Raw genomic sequence first — 23,045 nt, forward strand, 5'->3', positions numbered from 1 at the left:
AATGCTTAGCACAAAGCCTGGTATACAGTAAGCACCGTTACGGAGAAATACTCTAAAATTCACTGCCTAACCTTTATTGGGCCTCCATCAGGATTGCAAATGCTGCAGTGTATTTATGCCCTTTAAACATTTTGTATGAAATTAAAATAACCACACTTGAAGCATTGCAAATTCAGTGAGACACCAACTCAAACTGAGGATCTGCACTGCGGGGAGGCTGGGAGCATCCCAGATGGCCGTGGGCGATGCTTTCTTAGCAGCAGAAACCAGTGGCACTGAAACAAACGTGCTGTCTGAGCCAGTCTGGTCTCCCTCAGAGAGAAGACTTTCCAGTAGGTTCCACAGTCACAATCAGAGTAAACCATGCAAACACCAACATCATCATCATGCATCATCATACAAACAACATACAAACAACATCTCTGCCGGGAAGGGAAGGCTGTCTGCCACTGAGAATGCTTGAACCTTCTCAGCTGGTCTCAACTGGATGTCCAGTTGGGCAGTTTCCTGGATGCTTTGAAGAATGTTTCGTAGGTAGATTCTGAATAAGTGCCTAGAACATGGTGCTTAGTTGAAGGCACACTTTAAAGAGCTTCCATGTTGCTTTGGAATTTTACCACAGTGAAGCTAATAGGAAGGAGGGCACTTTGTGAGCATGTGACACGTGAGTGGGTGGCAATGGTAATTCACAGGGCTTGGCACCTTCTGCCTAGCTAGATGCCTTGGTACAGGGACCTAATAGAACTTCCCTCTGCTCTTTTCTTTGTCCATACTAGTGCACTTCCTCTCTCTCCTCCACTCCACCCAGTCCCATTCATTCATTCATTTTAAAGTATCTATTGAGGGCTTACTTTGTGATAGGCACTGGGGCTACAGTGGTAAGAAAAACATTCTTCCAATTCTCACTATAGAATCATCCTAAAAAATTAACATCGATGAAGGGTTTTTTCCAACTTCTCATTGCCCTGTCTTTGCTCCTCTCCCATCAGTCCTACACTCTCCCCCATCAAATATTCCTGAGCACTCCTACCCCCTATAAAAACCTGTGGTCAGATTCTCTGACTGAACTATGTGGCTTAAAGTACTACATCTTTGAGTATCATTTTATTATTATTAAAGACAAAGAAGCCCTATGCCTCTCATGGTGAAAAATATAAAGATGTGATTTGAGAGCTAAAATAGGACTTGGAGATCATTCTGACAAAGTGATCATTCTCTTTGTAGAAAGGGAAACAGCCAGAGCTCAAACCCAGATATGCCACTCCTGGCCCACGCCATTTCCACCACACTCTCCTGCTGAGTCCAGGGAGCCCTGCAGCCAGGCTGATGGGCAATGGGCATCGTGGGCAGTAGCCTGGTTTTCCTTCAATTGTACGATGTAGGAAGTCTTTTTCCTGACAACTCTTGGTAGTTACCTCTGACATTTTGCCTCTCTCTCTCTCTCATCCTTCTAACTTTTCTTTCTCTTATTCCTAATAGCACTCAATTTTAGTTTTAAAACCCAGGACTGATTTGATCCACGCCCAGCTAACAGACTTTTGAAGGGGAAGGCGCTCTCCCCTACCAATTCAGGCTTACACTCTCATGCCATTGCATTCTAGAGAGAGAAGGCGGTCTAAAGGCTTGGGGACCAATAGCATGGCTCTCTGCAAACAACTTGCTTGCTACGTTAATGCCCCCATGAGATGGACTCTGTATTAATGACTGAAAGAAAAATATGACAAAACCTTAACAGTGGTTGGCTCTGCCAGGATAATTACTGTTTTACTTCCTTAAAAAATTTTTTTGCCCTTTCCAAATTTTCTTGAAGAGAAGAAATAATATTATATATGCATGTATGTATGTATGCATATATATATATGTGTGTGAGTATATATACATCAGTAAAATATATAGATAGGTACTGATATCAATATAGATATATATCAGTTAAAGGTGGGACATTTAAGAATTCGAAGACATAGAGTTCTCTCTTTTCAAAAAGACAGAAAGAATAGATGATCTTAGCCTCCTGAATTGAGCATTTAAAAGTACTTAGGTATTAATTATCACTTACTTATCAATTTTCTTTGACAACAACAAAGAAAAAGATTCATTTCATGGTCATGATTATCTGACATAAGACTTAAAAATTCTCCTGCAGATACAGAATTTTCCTGGAATCCATTTCAAAGGTGTGTATATAAGAATATCAGTAGTTGCATGTGTTACTTTTCGCAATAAATAAAACTGATATTTTTTACTCAGTTTTGCAGATGTCGTGACAGAAACTTAGGTTAAATTAAATTGGCTAAAGAACTCCTGAGAGTGATGAAGCTCAAATTTAATCCCTTGTCTACTTGAGACCCAACTGCTCCACTACACAAAATGATGCAGAAAATAAGAGCTATGACCAGTCTTACAAAAGATACACAACATATTTCAACCAGAGCTCCTATTGAGGGAAAGGAACTATTGGGTTGTTGGAAAAGTCATGACGCATTTTTGCAATGAAAAACATAGAAAAAATACGTCATGACTTTTCCAACAACCCAATAATTATAATATTAAGCTGTTACTCTGTGAAATGGGGCAGATGGAGGGAAAGAGGAAACTGAGGCAATTTAATGGATTCGATTTTCCATTTTGCTTTCCAGTGGCAAAACTCAGTGCAGAGATGGAATCTGAAGAACCAAATAATCCTAACCACAACCCCAAAACAACCCTAATCCTAATCCCAGAAATGCTATCTCAATATCTCTAGTTGTTTAAATAACATAAAAGGCACCAGGTCTTATTGTCTTAGCCACCTTTTTGGCAGAAGGACCACATGCTGAGCAGACTTCAGGGACCTCACAGGATTTACCTCTTTCTCCTCTTGGTAGCTCTGGCCCAGAGCCTCAGAAGCTCTCTGCTGCAGAGAATCTCTCTTAAGCCCCTAGATGCCTGTGACGGTTTGTGGAGGCTCGAGGCCCTCCTCAAAGCTGACTTTGGGCTGGTGCAAGGAGCCTCCAGGGATGTCCTAAGCTTCCTCAGAGGGTGAAGGCCTGAAGCCATGTGGGGATCTTGTGGGAAAGAAGTCAGCTCCATCCTCCAGCCCCTCCCACGAAAGAAGGTGACATTATCTGACCACCCAGGCACCCAACTGCTGACTGTGACAGTTATTCACACTCCAACTCATAACTTTGAAACATTATGAATACGTCCAAATGATTGGTTTAGATTGACTGAATCCTCACTGGTTAAAACCATTACATCCACAGATTCTAAGTAACAGGGTTCTTTTACAAATTCAACTTTATCTTTGTTTCTTCTGAATTTGAAATGATAATACATGCTTGATGATAAAAACTCTCACAATCCAGACATCTACATAGCAAAAGTGAAAGATTCCAGCTATCCAGAGATGTAACCTTGGTCAACAGTTTTTACATCTCCTTCCAGACTTTTCTTTATGTACCTATAGCCGTATAACCTCCCTACACTCTACATACTATTCTCCAACTTCCTTTTTTTACATAGGTAACATTTCATGTCATATTGTAGAGATCAACCTCATTTTTAAAAATCTCCTGCAAAATATTTCATGTTAACTATCGGCCATCATTTATTTACATAGTCCCTTAGTAATGCACATGTAAGTTATTTCTAATTTTTTGCGACTACAGGCAATGCTAGATTAAATCTTTCTTCAGTTGTGCAGTGGGCCTCTAAGATTTCCAATTTCTCTTTACTTGGGAATTGGTAAAAACTCCTAACAGCAATGATGTGTGTAGGGGCATTTCACACTTCGCTTCTTAACCTTGCAGGTTCTGCTTATCCCTTTCTATGCATCCTATGCGTCCCTCCACCCCGTACTCCTCAGCCTGCGCTGGAAGGTTGCTTTATATCAGGGCCCTGTTACACTTTTTGCAGAATAATTCCCAGGTTCTGTCAACATTCCTTTCCTAAGACATTCTCTGCCCAAGTCCCTACTGCCTGCTTTCTTCTTTTCCAAATGTAACTTGATGTCACTGAGGCCTCAGAGACACAAGGAAGCTATTTAAACTCCAATTCCTGGACCTCGGGCATCCAGAAGCCTCTCTCTCATTTCTGTGTCTGACTTCTTCTTTCTGCTTCTTTTGTGAGCTCGGGCAGCTTTCTCATGCCTCTGCCTCACCAAACCTAGACATGAAGCTCCATCCTATCTCCTTAAGAAACAGTCCATTGTGAGTCAGTGTTTGACTGCATTTTGGTAGTGGAACAGTGAAGGGGTGTCACTGAGTACAGTAAATCCATCCACGTTTTCCCTCTGGCACCCCTCATATTGTGCTGCCTCCTCCACCCTCTGGTTCCTTGCGCAAGAACCTCCCTGTCACATGAGGTCCTCAGGAAGCATAATGCTACATTCTATAGCCCATCAGGCCAGCCTCTCTTTATCAGTTCCCCCAATTCTGTTGAATTATGTCTTCCATCTTGCCATGCAAAGTTACCATCTCTCTACCCCAGAAACCCTGTAGCTCCGAGTCTGCATCCCTGACCACCTCATCAGCTGCTCCTGTGGTTAGCCTCCACCTTGGGTATGTGAAGCCTAGAGCTCTAATTCTTTGGGCAGGATTCACCCATTGTTGAAAAGAACCACCTTGGGCAGCAAAGCAAACATGACGCGTCTTCCTGTGCAACCCTAGTGGCAGTAGCAATTCAGGACTTGACTGCTTCATCACTTCATGCCTATTGTCCTATTACCCAGCCTCCTGAAAGCTTGTGCTCTGCAGCCAATTGCAGTTTGTGCTGATTTCTGGGGGAGGGATGTCCACTGAGGAGAAATTAGCATGAGAACTTTAAGATACATCTTGCCAGAAAGTAAATTGAGACACATAACTTGGGAGTGACTCTGGACTGATCCAAGACATCAGGAACTCTCTTATTTCAACCACCAGGCAGTAAGATAAAGTATGGAGACATTCTCTTGAATAGTCTTCTTTAGCAGCATTTTATTATGACTATGTAGGTGGGCAGTCAGAGCAGTTCATTCATATGGCCAATTTTCTCAGTGCTGTTTCTTGAGCAATGGACAAGCAGAAGCCCTTTTCAATCTTTTCCCATCTTCCTCCTCTCAGTTTATTGAGAGTAGTCCAGATGCCAGAGACCATCCTGAGTTATCTCATTTTTTCTAATAATCTGATAACATGAAGTACTATTTTACCTCCACTATACTTACTATAATTACCTCCACTCAAAAGTGAAAGAAACTGAGTCTCAGAGAAGATGCATAACCGAAGTCACACAGCCAACAAATAGTAGACTCAGGAGACAAACCAAGCTCAGAATGACTCCAAAGCTGTGACCTTCACAAAATGGACCGTCATGAGACGAGAACATTCTAATTCCATAACCATTCTTATATGCCAAGATTCATTGAAAAAAGGATTTCCAATCTAGTAGTAATTTCTAAAACTCAGAACAACAACAAAAGTAACTTAAAATGGTTTTGAAAGTCTTGCATGTTTGTTTACACTTGAGAAATCTTACATTAATTAAAGGAGATAGAAGACTTTTGAGAGTGTTTGGAGCTATTGGTACTCTCAGTTGGAGGTTTATCTGCTCCCTGGAGCAAGTGAGGAGAAAGGGCAGCCTAAGTGTTAGAGGAGAGGACATTTGGAGGTGGACACTGTCACTGTTTAGTTAGTCACCATTTGGGAGACATCTCCCAGACTGAATGTCTGAGAGTGTGAATTTTATATCTGTTCTTGATATAAAAGATCAATCCCCAGGTATCATTTTGTTGCTGGCATTTTGGAGGGAGGTAGGTTTTTTGTTTGTTTTGTTTTTAACCATGATACGTGGCGTGCCATAAGCCCTGGGTGAGTGTTGAAGTGAAGAGTTGAAAATGCAATAGCAGGAATCCGATTGGTATCTTAGAAGAAGAAAAGTACTGCAAGTAATTTAGTGCAGTCTGGGAAGAACAAAAGGGATTCATAACTAAGCTTTATCATAAAATGCATTTTATTTAGTTTATAACTACAGTTTACATCACTCTTATTTTTTCTCCCCCAGGAGCCTTGCAAACAACAATCTCCAGACCCTCCCAAAAGATATTTTCAAAGGCTTGGATTCTTTAACAAATGTGTAAGAGGACCTACAAAATCACTGATTAACTAATTTGCAGTAGCTAACAAAGAAGCCTGGTATTGATGATTAGAATGTTTAATTGGCTTTAAAATTAAACTAGGATTTAAATGGGCTTAAATTTTAAATTTACTTGAACTAATGTTTAAGTCTGCTATGGTATTTACCACTGGAAATTCTGAAACTATAGTGCCCGGGCATGCCTTTGACAAAGTGTGTGTCGGTATGGGGGGGGGGGGGGGGGGGTGATAAGTGACTTTGAAGGAATGGGAAGAGGAGGCCAAGATAGAAATTTCAAGCTTTTTTTTTTTCTCACAAGGTCCAGGAAATGGGGCTACAAAAGAAAAAAACATAAAGGAGTCTGGGAAACTGACAGAGTAAAGATGAAAGGTTACACCCATGGGTTGGTCAGTCAACAGAGAAGTGGAGCAGGAAGTGGGGGATGGGAGGAAAGTTTGCCTTTTCTCTCATTAGACTGAACAACAATTCTAGGCTTAATCCCCAGGAATTTGGCTTAAGCCCCAGGAAGAGAATGAACTTAATTATTTTTGACCCCTTTTCAAACAAAAGAGCTTTCAATCTTTGACTTTTAAGCCACAGAGTGAAAGATCTTTGTAAGAAAATCTGTATATTTTGCTGTAAGCAAAGCAAGTAATAGTGCCTAGCCCTCTCAAAAGCAATTTAGCTTCATTAAGTGCCTACCAGTACATTAGAAAGGTATTTAAATGCCATAAGGTAAAATAGAAGAACAAATAAAGGGTATATGAAAACAAAAGATTTCTTATTATTCAGGTACTTTGCTATAGAATATATATTCAAAACAACTTTCCTCCAATACCAAAAATTCTGAGTCAAGTATTTTCTCCTAAATCCAGTATTTAACTTCAAATCAGTAAGCTAATGAAAAACTTTCTTTGTTCCTTGTAATATTCTCCCAGCCCCTCCTCCGTGCGTATCACCCCAATTCCTGAATGATGGTTTATTTCCAAGAGAGTGCCAGGATCAGGACACTTGCAAAAAAGTCTTGAACAGACCACAGTTCTCTGCTCTGGTTTACAATAGCCCAGAAAATTTAACACTCATTATTCTGGGTCAGGGTATTCTTGGGAGATGAGGTCAGTCCTGGGAATGTCTTAGAAGTTAGATGATACTCCATGGCAGAATTGGGGAAACAGCTTATTTGGAGACCCTCTGATTCATCCTTGTGTCCGCCTGTACCTTACACTAACAAAACAAAATAAAATAAATACACTTGAAATTGGCTTAGTTTCTCCAGGGAATCCCATAATGGATATGGCCTCTTGGGCCTATTCTGGTATGCCAAATCAAGAAATATGTAAGAAATACAAGAATCCACGCCAACTTGCCTTTTAGTGGATTCCTTGGTTTTCTTGAATGTGTCTCCTAAAAAATGTTTAAATGCTTCAACATTTAAAAATTATTCATGTGCTGTGTGAAGAGTAAGCAGGACCTATCTTAGGAATTCTGTGTGATGAGGAAGGCTTTTAGGAAGGAGATGGAATTTCTGAACACAAGCAATACAAATAAACAGAGAGCTTGGTCAGTTGGGATCACATGTGGAAATTTAAACTATGCTGTATAGTTTATTATGAACATGAGCTATTGCATGTCTGTGTTAACTCTGCTGTGCCGAAGTCATTTCCTATTAAAATTGAATTTGTAGACCATGGAATAAGGTCAGGATTAATTATGTCTGTGAGGAAAAAGAAAAGCAAGTAGCTCACTCAATTTAATTAAATATGATATAATAACCACTACATACTCTCCTCTAGACCTGCGTTGTCCAATATGGTAGCCACACATGTGGTCGCTGAGCACCTGAAATGTGTTCCTAGTGTAACTGAGAAACTGACTTGTAAATTTTATTTAATTTTTTAAAGATTAAGTAAAAACCTAAATTTAAAAACTGAGTCTCAGCTTAATTATGGAAAACTTTTAAGTCTGGTTGCAACAACTTGGTTGTGTGAATCTATTTTTTTCAAATGGAAATTTTATTAAGTCTAAAAACAGATCAGGTATTTTTGATGATGGTTTAGCATCTGAATTGAGATATGATATCAATATAAAATACACATTAGCCTTCAAAGACTTAGTATAAAAAAGAATGTAAAATATCTCATCAATAATTTTTTATATTGACTACCTATTGAAATAATATTTTATATGTATTGGATAAAATAAAATATAGCATTACAGTTAATTTCACCTGTTTCTTTTTACTTTTTTAGTGTGCTTGTAGAAATTTTTAAATTACATATGTGGTTCACATTTTGTTTCTATGGACAGCCTAGTTCTAGACTGAGCTACCTTTGAATTTAAGAGGTAGTAATTGATGAAGTTCTATTGACTGGGGTGGCCTTCAAGGGTGCACAGTGGTAACTCTCTGAGCCCAGAGTGAATCAGTTGGGTTCAAGGTAGATTACAGGGCATTCTGTACTTCATGATTATGGGTGATTCTGCACATGTTGATTGCTGAAATATAAGTCATATTTGTCTAGATAAGGTCATCATAGAGCAAAAGCAGCTAAAGTTTGTCTTTCAGGGATCTGAGAGGGAATTTGTTTAATTGTGACTGCAAACTGAAGTGGCTGGTGGAATGGCTAGGCCACACCAATGCAACTGTAGAAGACATCTACTGTGAAGGCCCTCCAGAATACAAGAAGCGCAAAATCAATAGTCTCTCCTCCAAGGACTTTGATTGTATCATTACAGGTAATGGATTCTAGGTCATTCCACCTCATAAAATTAAAATAAAGGCTACGTTTTTTACGGGTGCAGGAACTGATATTTCTTATATCTTAAAAACCAACTGAACAATTTAATTTTTAAAATATTATGAAACATTAAAACTTCATGTGTTTAAAGCAAAATAAAATTGCCATTTTACCATGTCTCTAAAATAAATGTATTTGTCATGGACATTTGAGATCTAGCCAACAAACGAGGCATTAGCACACTGCTACTCATCATCATTTCCTATTTTTGCAGAATTTGCAAAGTCTCAAGACCTGCCTTATCAATCACTGTCCATAGACACTTTTTCTTATATGAACGATGAGTATGTAGTCATCGCTCAGCCTTTTACTGGAAAATGCATTTTCCTTGAATGGGACCATGTAGAAAAGACCTTCCGGAATTATGACAACATTACGGGTATGAAAAGCCTAACCGTTTTTTTTTTTCATGGAAAGTTAATCTCCTTGGACCAAGGGCAACAGAAAAAGATGAGTGCTATTGGGGAACGCTTTGAGCAGGCTTAGAGACATTTGAATCCCAACTCTGCCATTTATTGAGTGACCTGAGACTGTTCCCTAAGCCTTAATTTTCTCACTTGTAAAATTGGAATAATAATACCTAACTCATAGGGCTATTATAAGATAATGCAATCATATGTTTAAGAAACTTAACATAGGACGGTAGCTTAGTAAATACGCAATACAAGGTGATTGGCTTTCCTCACAGAAGAAGTATCGGACTAGGAATCATGAGTTCAATCCACAGGTTCTGCCACAAACAAACCAGCAACCTAGTCACTCTCCCTAGACTTCTCTTTTTCTTTTTTTTCCACGTTTTTCTAAACTAGAAAATTAGGAGGTCATTTTAGATCAGTGAGTCTCAAACTTTGTTGCACAAACATTACTTCTGCAAAATGTTTTCACAAAATGCCTAGCGATAAAAAGGGTTTTGTGGTCCAATAAATCTGTGAACCATATCTTCCTCTTGGAAATTCGTAATAATACACATTAGAGGCTGAGAAGTTCTGCAGTGAGGAAACAAGCCTCTTTCTAGTATTTTTTGCATTTAATTTGACTGTGGAAGCCAATTGTTTTTTCCATGAAAACTTTTTACTTAGGTGATCTTTTAAGTTTCTTTCTCATTTCAACAACTTTAAAAACCTTAAGTCATAACTTTTCAAAGTCAATATGGGTCTCCCTCTGAAATGTTTACATCAGTTTTATCTTCTGACATCTTTAAATATGCTCCTAAAAGCACTCAAACATCCCCATGAAAGGTCTGTAAGATAAGACTGGGAGGGTCCTAATTAGATTTTGTTGGTTGTCATCAACCCATTGCTCAAAGGATCAAGACAGGTCTGGAGCTTGCTTGAGATTGAGGTACCCAAATGAAGGAATCCCCTCCAAACTGAGGCCTTTCTAAAATCTCTTTCTCAAGGAGGAAAGCTAAGCTTCCCTTTCTCCCAAACCGTCCCCCGCAACCCCCCTCAGTTTTCCAATAAATTGCAGCAGGGCTTTGTGCAGTCTAAACCAGGTTCTTCTACCTGTGTACACTCCTAATTGCTTTGAATGAATCTCTAGATGAGCACCTGAAAGAGAAACGAATCATATATATGCAGACTTTCAGAAGGCATCCGTTAGTCTAGCATGGCAAATAGATGTCACATATGCGGTCACTATCCCCTCCCTCAGCCCAGACTGCATTAGTCTGTCTTGATGTCCTTTCTTAAGGAGTGCAGACATGGCCACAGAGTCCTTCTCAACACAATTCTCCAGGCAGTTACAATCAATCTGTCAATCAATGTGGATACATGGTTGAAATGTAGTGGCCATCCCTCATCTAGTTCCACCCCTCAGTGTACAGAAGAGAAAACTGAATCCCTGAGAAGTGAAGTGATTTTCCCAAAGTCACACAATTAGTTGAGTCCTGAAAAAGGTCACAAATAGGATAATTTTGCCTATGAATGGAGCAAATTAGTAGGAGTTGATGCAGAACTTACTGCCTAAGGGCCTGTTGAATTGCAGTGAGGAAAGGCCTGGGGTCTGGATTTGCCCTTCTTCTCTTTGGATTTTCTAGAGCCAAGCTCCCTCTAGGAGATCAAAATCTATTCATAAATATTAAACTCTTACCAAAAGGATACTGAGCTAGTCCCACTGACGGGCCCCAAATTGTTCTCTGAGATTTCCCAAAGTAACATGCAGGAGCATGGCCTATGGTGGTGCCCATGTTCACTTTTCTCAAGGATTGCTCCTCCTTCTCTTCTCTCCTGCCACCAGTGATCTAAAGCTTCAAAAAAATGACAAGTGGCATCACTTTCCTTTCTCAGGGAAAAGTCAGGTCATTCTAGAGCAAGAAGCAGTTTACACTTAGAGCAAACCAATTACAGGTAGAGGGGTGGGCTGCCCAGACCACCACTCAAAACTTTGTGGGGTTGTTGTAGAATCTTGTGGGATCCTAGCTCAAGCTGGAAGCCCTGGAACACCTAAATCTCCACCCCAGGCTGGGTTAAAAGCATAGTGATGCTGGTAGGCCTGGGTTTGAATCCTAACTCTGCCTTCTCCTAGCAGCGCTGAGCCTCTCTAAGCTTCAGTCTTCTCATCTGCAAAAGGGAGGATGATAATATTTATCTCTTAAGCTTGTTGGACAATTTTAGTGAGATGATTTAGCAAAGCATATAGTAAATGTCCATTTTCACTACATAAATGTCCATTTTCACTACAATTACACATGATGGGTCAGGGAAAGCAATGCTTTCTTTCTGCAAGAAGTGAGAGAAGAAAACTCAGGCTGTAGCCATGTGCCCTGAACATTTAGTGCGGGTTGGATGTGACACGACCATTCAATTGTTGGTAACAAGGCCTCATGAAGCACAAAGACGCAGAACTTCAGGACCCTGATGCCTTTGGGCCTTGGTGATTGGCCTTGCCTAATCAAACAAGGAAATCTTTTATTTCAGGCTGCTTTTGGTGGAAGTTGTATGGTCTCAGCTTACATGCTTGCACACTCCAAAAAAGGGATCACCATCCCACTAATCTCTCATTTGTCTTTTCCCAGGCACGTCCACTGTAGTATGCAAGCCTATAGTCATTGAAACTCAGCTTTATGTTATTGTGGCCCAGCTGTTTGGTGGCTCTCACATCTATAAGCGAGACAGTTTTGCAAATAAATTTATAAAAATCCAGGATATTGAAATTCTCAAAATTCGAAAACCCAATGACATTGAAACATTCAAGATCGAAAACAACTGGTACTTCGTTGTTGCTGACAGTTCAAAAGCTGGTTTTACCACCATTTACAAATGGAATGGAAATGGATTCTACTCTCATCAATCCTTACATGCGTGGTACAGGGACACTGATGTGGAATACCTAGAAATAGCCAGAACACCTCAGGCACTCAGAATGCCTCATTTAATCTTGTCCAGTAGCTCCCAGCGTCCTGTCATTTATCAGTGGAACAAAGCAACACAATTATTCATGAACCAAACTGACATCCCAAACATGGAGGATGTGTATGCCGTCAAGCACTTCTTGGTGAAGGGTGACGTGTACATTTGTTTGACAAGATTCATTGGTGACTCCAAAGTAATGAAATGGGGAGGCTCCTCATTTCAGGATATTCAGAGGATGCCGTCACGAGGATCCATGGTGTTCCAGCCTCTTCAGATAAATAACTATCAATACGCCATTCTTGGAAGTGATTATTCTTTTACTCAAGTGTATAACTGGGATGCAGAGAAAGCCAAATTTGTGAAATTTCAGGAATTAAATGTTCAGGCACCAAGATCATTTACACATGTGTCCATTAATAAGCGTAATTTCCTTTTTGCTTCCAGTTTTAAAGGAAACACACAGATTTACAAACATGTCATAGTTGACTTAAGCGCATGACACATATACATTTTGTGGCTGCCATCAGAAACTTTCTACAGTACATGGTCCGGATGAACTCAATGCATGATGACTCTTCTTATCACACTTGCAAATGAATGCCTTTCAAACATTGAGACTGCTAGAACCAAGCACTACCAGTATCTCCATCCTTAACTGTCCAGTCCAGTGGTGTGGGAAGTTCCCTTTTATAAGATGAAATTGAATTGTGTGACTGTTCTTTGCAGTGAAGATGTGTAAATAAGCGTGTCATGGTCTCTGTTCCTCTAAAAAGAAATATTAATATGTACTTTTCCATTTATTTATTCATGTGTTCAGAAACAACTGCCAAATAAAATGTTTACATTTTCTTTCCTATCCCAAAGGTAATTATTTATGGGACTTGTTTTTCCTTGGTGATGGTGTGCTGAGGAAAGTGTTTTATATAATAGGGTTATATTTGAATCAAGAATTTATGCTGTGAATAATGAGTGAAGATGCAACTCTGATATTGATTACCTGTAATTTCTGAACAGGTGTATCAGCTGATTTTGAACATTTAATGGTGTTTCCAAAAGGTCATGCTGTTTAAGAAAACTTTGAGGTAAAGTGGTGACAAATTTTTAAAAGAAGAGTAGAAAAATTTGCTTATTACAAGAAGACTAATTTGAAATGAAGAACAGTAAGACCCATTCTTTCCTGTCCAATAGCTCCTGTTACAACCATTATTCAGACGACTAATAGGAGAAGCTAAAGCCAAGGTTTTGGACTTTAAAAGCTCAGTTCAGGGACTTTCTAAGTGTCTGACTCTAGAATCATCGGACAGCTGATAGAGATTGTAACGTTATAACACTTTCTCCAAATATACCTGAAATGAAGGCCTCTTAATCGGACCAAGGATGCTTTGCTTCTAAAGAGCAGTTTTGGTACGTTATTGACCTGTTGCAGAGCACCCAGGAAGCTCATATTTTATTTTCGAAATTCTTCCTCCTGGATCACAAGGGTCGTTAGCACCTAGCACAATGCCTGTGATATAGTAGGCTCTCAAAAGTGCTTTGAATAATAATAATAAAGTTTATGAGGCACTTTGATCTAATCAGTTGGTATTTATTGAGTACCTAATAAGAACAAGGTATCATTCCTGTGGTAAGGGGAAGAGAACTGAAGAAGAATAGGGCATGGTCCTTGCCCTCTGGGGCCACAGAAGACTCATTGCGGGATAAGAACATAGCAGAGCAAGCAGTACCTGCCAAGTGTTATCTGAACACTCTAAGTATCATGGGAGCATCAGAGATCACTTCCTGTAAGAAGTGGTCCTTGTTTGAACTTAAGGGAAGATATGATTTCAAAAGGGGAACATGGCAGAGAAGTCGTTCCTGGCACAAACTGGTTCTGTGTGCTGCCTTTACAGAAGGGATCAGAGCTCCCTCCAACTCATTGCTCCCCAGAGTCTTTTGCCAAATGGGGGCAGATAAGGGCACATCAACAGCTCTGCCAGCACTTATCTGGAAAACTTGCTATGGCATCAAAGGTACACACAATAGTTGCATTGATTCTGGGAAACAACACTTTGGGGAGTTCTGCACAGGAACCAGACTCCTTTATAACATGGGGAAGATATTAACTGGCATCAGGGTAATGAGGAAGAAGGTTTACCCACTCTGCATCCTGTATGTGGGGAGCACTGGCCTTTGAATGTCTTTCTTTTTTCACTTCTCATTTCCTACAAGCAGCGTATATGCTGTAGGAGAGTACCTGCTTGTACAGACTGGGTTTAAGGCCAGCCTTGTCATGTACTCGCTTTGTCCACAGACAAGTTACTTAACCTCGCTAAGCCTCAGTTTCTCCATCTGTAAAGGGACAACAATGCCTACTCCAAGGACAGTGGAAGAAGTTAATGAGATAATGTGTGTGTGACAGATTGAACTTTCGAAAGATGGCATAATATGTCCTATCCCACATGCTCTATGAGAACCTTGTCCCCACCCCATCAACAGGTGGTGCCTAATTCTCCCGTTCTTAAATCGGAACGGGCTTGTAACCAATAGAATGTGGAGGAAATGATGCCGTTTGACTCTTGAAGCTGGGTTATAAAAACCATGAAGCTTCTCTTCTGCCTTGTGAACCGGGACACTTGCTTTTGGAACCTTATCTGCTACATAAGAGTCCTGCTAGCCTGAAGCCACCATTCTGTGAGGAAGACCAGGCTTTGGTTGACAGCTGCAGCTGAGGTCCCAATCAACAGCCAGCATCAACCAACAGTCACGTGAGTGATGCCTCCGGTGATTCCAGCTCCCAGCTGTCATGTCACCACCAGCCACTAAATCTTCCCTACTGAGGCCCTGGACATTATGGAGCAGAGACAGGCCGTTCCCTTGCCCAAACTCCTGACCCATAGAATCTATAAGCATAATAAAATGATTGTTTTAAATAGCTATGTTTTGGGGTGATTTGTCATACTGCAATAGTAATGGGAATAGCACTCGAAGTGCTAACTGGCACAAATAAGCACTTACCAGGGGCTAGATATTGTTAATGGGTTCCATACCCAGAATACACTATGCTTTTGGGTCACAATTTACCTTATTGTCCTATTGTAATTCACCAGCATTTCATTTTTAAAGGCTATGTCCTCTTTTCAAAGTTATCTTTGTTCTTACTCTATGCTAGGCACTGAGCTGAGTTCAGGCAAGCAACGATCAAAGACCTAGATATTTCCCTGTTTTCAGAGAAGCGCTGATGATTTAAGTTAGCGAACCAATTCTCTAATTGACCTTAAACCCGAGCCCCAGAGATGTGAAGCGAGCTGGGTGAGGTAGGCCACCGTCCAGGCCTGCTGACGTTGGGTCCAGACCGTTGTCCATCACGTGGTGCTACCTCTGAAAAGCTCCTCCTTGATTTCAAACCTGGGATTGTAGAAGGAGAAAGAGATGAAGAGTGAGGGAGCTGACTGAGAAAATACGTTTTAAGAGGACGGAGGAGGAGGACATATGGTAGGGTCCACGTTTGCAGGAACCGACCCGTCTTTTCTGAGTTGCCCTCTCTTCCTGTACCCCTCATTTACCCTATGCTGTATGACTCTGCCACTTCTCCAGCCACAGATCACTGGGCCTGGAGTGAACTCCTGATCCAAGTGTTCAACTCAGGAGTCAATCTAGTCCTCCCTCTTGGATATTTGGAATCAGGACGGCAGGGGCTGTGTCCTTAGCTGAAGGTACCAGGTTTGTAAAGTGATTATCTTAAATCTTCTGGCAGTGGCTGGAAAATAAATCCGTATTCCAGAATAAGGATCTGGGCAGTGCAGCACAGCATCTATGGCAGAGGGAAAGAGAGAGAAAGGTGGGAGAGAGAAAAGGGAGGAGGAGAAGCAGTCTGGGTTACATTTCCTGCTCCATCCCTCATGAGATCCAATGGTACTCCCTGTCCTTGAATTCCTTTGTTTTATTTTAAATTAGTCTGAGTAGGTTCCTGTACTTCCCACAAAATTATCTTCTATGAATAATGTTTAGGCACAATGTACTATAATGTAGATATGATGATGAGTACTAGATATTTCAATCCTTTTTCTCTCTGCTATTCAGACTATATAATTTCTATTGATCTATCTTCAAGTTCATCAACTCTTTCCTCTGTCATCTCTGACCTCAAATTGTTTGTAAAAGTAATATGATTTCAACTAAATAAGAACTTCTCAACTTAAAAAATAAAACTTCCAATGTTACAAAAGAAAACTGGGCCATGGCAATTTAAAAATCGCCAACGTATTTCAGACCAATATGTTTCCCTTTGTATTATGGACCACTATTTTTGGAAATTAGAATGAAAATGAGTTACTAGAAAAAACGATCACATGGCTTGGTTATTGAGACCATGTCAAACGATTATAAAAGTTTCTAAATGTTTCCTCTCAAATTCTATGCTTATCTCACCCCAACCTGATTCCAAACTCTTCCTGGACTGCCACTGGTCCTAGGACCACATCTATAGGTACACTGAACTGGTCAATGAGAGCTCAACTCATTCATCTCAGCTCTACAGCTATAAATTGATCTTAATGTGGGATGTAGATGCATTGTAATATGATCCCCATCAAGGGCATGGGGCACCCAGGGACACCACAAGCTTAGGAAGACTGAAAAGGACCCTGTGAAGTCCTGAAGGTGGAATTCAAACTCTGGCCCACCTTCTCCTCCTCTTCTGGCATCCTCCACCTCATTCACATCCCAGTGACCCACACAATTTGACAATCCCTACTCGTCTAAGCACATGCTTCTGTGCCAAGGCTGTTCCAGTCACCTCCAAGGCCCTTTCCCCACTGTTCTAACTTTTGCAATCTTAGTCCGTCTCTTCCAACCAATTAGATGGGCGTTCTCCTTTCTCTGGCTTTCTCAGCCCATTGCATTTACCATGAGCAAGGCTCATAATTCATTCTGCTTTGCATTATGGTTAGTTGTTGATATATTCATCTCTCCCACCACTTTATACATCCCTAAGGGTCACGACTATGTCTTAGGCACCTAGCATTCTTCCATCTTACCCCACCCTCCACCCCCTAGAACAGGCCTACTTTTGTAGAAAGTCTATAAAGTTGGTAGAAATGAAATAGCTTTAAGCCCAGCAGCTTCAGCCTTCCTGTTTGCATATCTGAGAATCAGCCACATCTCCTCCTGCAAATTCTCAGCCCCACAAAGAATCCTGGCCATGAATTACCCCTAAAGAATAGGTCTTCCTAGTCCCACCTGTTTCCCAGGGGGAACTGGGGAGGGTTGGCAGATGAGAGAGACACAATTTATTTTCTGAGTAAATCCTTATTAAAACACACTTGCAGATCTGCCTAAAACCTGGTCCACAAAACTAAAGAATGTGAACTGATTTAATTGATTCATGTAGTCCAAAGGGCAAGAAGATTGATAGGAACACTTTTGGAAAGGCTCTGCCCTTTAAAAGTTTTATCCCCAGAGAGGGGTCCACACCCATGGTCAACATCACTCAGAGATGCTCCCGGGGGAGCATCTTCTCAGCTGAAGCTTTTAAAAATAATTCCCAGCAAAACTGTGTCCCAGAAATCAGACCTCTTAACAGATCCCAGGACAGCTGTCCTTTGTCCTTCAGTCAGTTGGTCCTGTATACCCACACATATTTAAAAATTCATTAAAAATTAATATAGAAAATATTCTTTAATATTTAATTTAATTATAATAATAGGTGGCATTTACTGAGCATTTACTACAAGCCAGGCACTATACAAAGTGCTTTACCTGTATTATCATTCATTATCATTACCTGTATTATAGAATTACAACTCTAGAAAGAGACAATGCCTCTTTCCCAGTAGTTCCGTAATTCTATAATAATAGTATTGTTTTACAAACGAGAAAGCTGAATCTCAGAAAAGCTAAGTAACTTGCCCACAGTCATATACTCAGTTAAGAAGCAGAGTTTCATTCAGGTCGTATCCAGCAGTGGTACCATGCTATGAAGTATTTAAAGACTAAATAAATACATATTAAAATTTTACAACTCTGTAAATTGCCAGAGACACCTCTCTCAGGAACCTGGAGTGTCCCCACCAGCCTAAGACTATTGATTGGTACTTATACCCGTGGGCACAATGAGTTCCAATTATTGAAGATGCTTATGGAACATCTACTGTGTGCAGAGCACTATGGTAGATGATATGAAGAAAACAAAAATGAGCAAGAAGTTGTCCCTACCCTTAAAGGATTTACACACCACTGAGGCTTATTTCTAAATTTCTTATTTGCAGCATGCAAAAAAATAAAAGATGCAAAAATAAGTTGTATATAGGTCTAAAAAAAAAAAGTGAAATATGACCCGCGTTTTCCTGGGTTTTGCCTGTAAGTCTATCCTGCTGGTGCCCACAGTATTTCTCTCTTTGGGGCAGTGGTTGTGGTTAACAGCATGTATTCTAGGCTCAGCCAGACCTGAATTTGCATCTCAATCTGGCTATTTACTAGCTCTATGACCTTGGGCAAGTTACTTTCATCTGTAAAATGTGAATAATGATCATCATAGAGTGACCTGAAGATTTTACGCCTTCCAACTATCCCAGGAGGTAGTTGCTATTAATACCTCCATTTTACTGATGAGGTTAGTAACTTTCCTACGTACACACAGCCAGCAAGTCTGACCTGGGAGCCTGCATCAGACTACTCCATTCTGCTAAGTTGGGGAATATTGCAAAAATGGTGTATTGTTGTATAGGAGCTATAATCATTTATCAGGTTCAGCAGAGGATGCATATACACCATCACATCAATTTCCTGTGAGAGCTGAGGTTGTCTGTAGGCTACTAGAAGAGGTGGGAGAAAAATCCAGGTGACCTTGCCATTCGAGGAAGCTGAGCCCACCAAGAGAGGGGCAGGGTGGTGACTAGAGCAAAGTGAGCAGAGCCCCCAGCAGCTTTCCCAGCTCCAGCATGGAAGATGGCTGGAGTCATGGTCTGTGATATGCATACATTCTGACTGAGGAACATTGAGGGACTTTGGCCCTTAGGAAATGACCTATATTTTCAGAAACTCGCTCTTATTAAAATGTGGTCACTATTTGTATCAGTGGAGGGAATGTTGTATGAAAAACAGCTCTTCAAATTTCTGTCTGGCTTTTATTTCAATAAAAGCTAGATATTCCTGAATGATAAAATGAAGCAATTTCAATACACTGTCTTGTCAGCAAAGTCCTATTAAATGATGTGTGTCTTTACTTTTTAAAAAGTATATTATTTTTTTTCTTTTAAAAGGAGACAGACTCAAGCTCAGAGGGGGTTTACTGTATTGTAGCTATGTGATTTTGGCCATATTTTCTTAACTAGCATCATTATCGGCTCCTACTGGTCTTATGTGGAAAAGCATGCTCCCACTTCCTGTCTCCAAACCCTGTCCACTCTTAATGGGTGTGTGGGAATTATCTATGGGGACTTCTCCAAATACACATGACCATTTCCCCACCCCAAGTTCTGATCCCTGAGTAGACATAGTGGTCAGGATTCTTTTGGTTGTAAGTTGCTGAAATCCGACTAAACATAAAAAAGCACCGAGCTTCAGAAATACCTGGACCAGATACTCAAGATGATATTTTCTTAATCTGTCTTTCTTTGACTCTTGGCTCTGTTTTCTTCTATGTTGACTTCTTTCTAAGTCAGTCTCTCCTCTCACCGTGGGGTGATATCCACCAGCAGTTCCAACATTACATCTTGCCAGTTTAGCCATGCCCAGTAGAAAGACAATGCCTCTTTCCCAGTAGTTCTAGCAAAAATTCAGGGCTGATGCTCATGGACCAGTGCCTGTCCCTGAGGCAACTGTTTTGGTAAAAAATAGAAGGCTCTGATTGGTCAAGCGTGGGTCATGTGGCCACCCCTGGAACCCATGGATAAGAACCACGTGGATGAAGAGTGAGGTAAGGGTGATTCCCTACAGTAAAATTGGAGTGCTATGCAAAAGAAGGAAAGGATGCTGGGCAGGAAAAACAACAGCAGTCATCAGCAAGAGGTGTGGTCTCTATTGAGAACCTCTACTTACTGAGCCAGAGCTACCAGGGGATATGCCACACCCTCAGAATCCCTTCACTAAAAGGTTTTAAAAAGCCCTTCCAGCTATTATTTTGCAAAACCTGACAAAATATAATCTCCCATCTTTGTCTATTATTCATGATGATTCACTGTTACAATTTCCATATACATCTTTTAATGTGTTCTCTCAAATATTCTGTTTTAAAATATTTAAATTGAGATTCTTTGTTTCAAAATTATGTTTTCCCAAGTGAGGTCGAGCTGCCAATTCTGATTTAGTGGCTACCCATTCCTGGGAGATGAGACCAAGAGTTCTTAGATCACTTTCTGTTCTGGATGTGTTTCCATTTCAGATCAATCTCCATCTGGCAAGGGCAGCTCTCTCCTTGCTGTAATCACCTTGAGGTTGGCTTTTGCAGATTAAAATCTTAGAGGCTCCTTAGTGGCCCATTACTTTTCCTGACTTAGCTTTCCAGCAGGTATCTAGTCATTAACTGAAAATGATCATAGGCCAATCTCAGCAGAAAAGAGTAGAACGTAAAACACTGACTTCTGTAAATAATGGTTCTTCAAACTGGCTCCCAGAATCACCTAGAAAGCAAACTAACTATGCAAATTTCCAGGGGCCGGCCGAGTGGCGCAATGGTTAAGAACTGGCTTGGGACGCCAGAGAGCCCCTGTTCGGATCCCACATATGAGGGCCAGTGACACTGCCCTCCACAGCTAAGATGCTGAACAACAGCTCAACCTGGAGCTGGGCTGCTGTGAGTCGCTGGCGACGGCGTAGGCTACAGCCCCCGTGGCAGTGGGTTGCCATGGGCTACCGTGTGTAGCCAGCAGACAGCGTGAGTGGCCAGCAGCCGCTGTTAGCGGCCGTCCAGAAGCCGGCGACGGATCTGTCTCGCCTGGGAAGAGCGCAATGATGGTGCCAACCTGGGCCAGTGAAGCAACGTCCTCCACAACTAGACTGAAGAACAAAATGACAGCAACTTGTCTGTTCCTCTTCCCCCGATTCCCCAGCACTGTTCCCATCCCCCCAATTCCCCAATAAAAATCTTAAAAAAACCCAAAACTTTAAAAAAAACAAAAAACAAATTCCCAGGACCTCACCTCAGACCCACTGAAACTGAATCTTCAAAGAATGGAACCCAGGATTTTTTCTTTTTAAATGTCCCTGAGGTGATTCTGGTGTTGATAGCCCATCACCAGTCCACTGACTGGGATTTGGGGGCCCCTGCTGTAAATAACCACATTGGACTGACCAACAGCAAGTCCACAGCACCAAGCCTATGGCTACAAATGTTGGCCAAAAGCTCTGGGATGTGCTAGCTTTAAGTATTACCCTGGGCAAGGCATTTGGCCTCAGTTTTCCCTGTAAGATATTGAAACTGGATTAGGTCATTGTAAAGGTCCTTTCAGCTCTGAAAATTCTGTAACTCTCTATAATAGTGGGGAAAAAATTAGCTTGGACGTTTGGAGATCTTGACCACCTTTGTAGTTTTGTGACCTTGAGAAGTGACTTTCACTCCCAAGGCCACAATCCCCATTCTTTAAAAATGGATTGGTTGGAGTACATAAGTTCTTCCTTTTTATAATTCTAAGATAGCTCTAAGGTAACAGTTAAGCATTAATAAATCTTCACATTAATCTGTGGAGATGCATAGTATGAACAAGCCGAGGATGAGCACAATTTCCTGTTGACTTGGGTTTGCTGGGCTGAGGATCTGCAAGCAGCATTTGGTATGTTGGTGTTTAATGGATATGACATTTCACTGCACCAAATGGGAATGAAATATTTTTAGCACAGAATCCAAGGTTTAGTAAAGAGGGCTTGTTCTCTGAATGGAGTGTGAACAGCAGAGATACTATTTTAAAAGACCAAATATAAAAACCCCTTCCCTTCCACTATCACAAAACAGTCATATGTGCACTTATATTCACGACAAAGCTTGAAGAACTTAACCCTTTCCTACATCTTCTAAACGGCAGTATCTCATCTACATTAATAACTCTGTTAGTTCACACACATTCCTTCTGTCTTTACATGACCTGCATAGTTATGTTTAACAGGCCAAAAATATTGTTCATGATTGAAAGCAAAATAATAGCAACCGTTTGTCAAGCACTTACTCTGTGAAGGACATGTGCTGAAAATTTTACATATATTTAGTCATGCAATCTTTGGAACAATATTATTATAATCATCACTATACCCTACAGTCAGAAACTGAAGTTCAGAAGTCCACCCAAGGCATGTAGTTAATAGAGCAGAGCCAGGATTCAAACCCAGGTCTGTCTAAAATCAGAGCCCTAGTGACTGGCAACTATAGTTAACAGTGATTATATCAGTCAAGATAGGCTGACATTTGGTAATTCTTTGGTAGTGCTCAAATATTACTGGTTGAAAATAATATAGACTTATTTCTATTCATGCTGAGAGCACTGTTCCAGGTCATCATAGTCTTCATACATTGATGTATGCATTGGTACAATAGCCACTATGTGGGACATTACAGAGGGAAAAAGAGACATGACAAAGCATACACTGGATGCTACTACTATTTTTATTGGAATTTCTTTACTGGATTTTTTAAAAAACTATTTTCATATAATACTTGAATAACATTTTTAAGGGGAGGTTTTCCCAAAAATGGAGATCAAAAGAGACTAAGCTTCCACCCCTGCACCCCAGCCATTTCTTGGAGATGTCACTGTTGGTTTGATGAGGGATTTCACTGTCTTATCCTCCTAATCTGAGGCCAACATGCTCTGTAATCATCAATGACATGAACCGGATGTTCATG

General features: G+C 40.7%; 1 protein-coding gene across 4 annotated transcripts in view; it reads left to right on the plus strand.

The window, feature by feature from the left end:
* LGI1 (leucine rich glioma inactivated 1) overlaps positions 1 to 15,146 on the plus strand; it is a 39,308-nt gene extending 24,162 nt beyond the window's left edge. For 3 of the 4 annotated variants that reach the window (XM_019639079.1, XM_019639081.1, XM_019639083.1), the window contains 4 exons: positions 6,016 to 6,087; positions 8,651 to 8,820; positions 9,097 to 9,261; positions 11,899 to 15,146. In XM_019639079.1, coding sequence (XP_019494624.1) covers positions 6,016 to 6,087; positions 8,651 to 8,820; positions 9,097 to 9,261; positions 11,899 to 12,734 — 1,243 coding nt within the window. In that variant the 3' untranslated portion in view covers positions 12,735 to 15,146. The remainder of the gene's footprint in view (positions 1 to 6,015; positions 6,088 to 8,650; positions 8,821 to 9,096; positions 9,262 to 11,898) is intronic. The other variant, XM_019639082.1, reaches the window with a different exon arrangement.
* Positions 15,147 to 23,045: the final 7,899 nt, after the last annotated feature.

The sequence above is a fragment of the Hipposideros armiger genome, unplaced genomic scaffold (genome assembly GCF_001890085.2).
Source record: "Hipposideros armiger isolate ML-2016 unplaced genomic scaffold, ASM189008v1 scaffold_42, whole genome shotgun sequence".
Taxonomy (NCBI): Eukaryota; Metazoa; Chordata; class Mammalia; order Chiroptera; family Hipposideridae; genus Hipposideros; species Hipposideros armiger.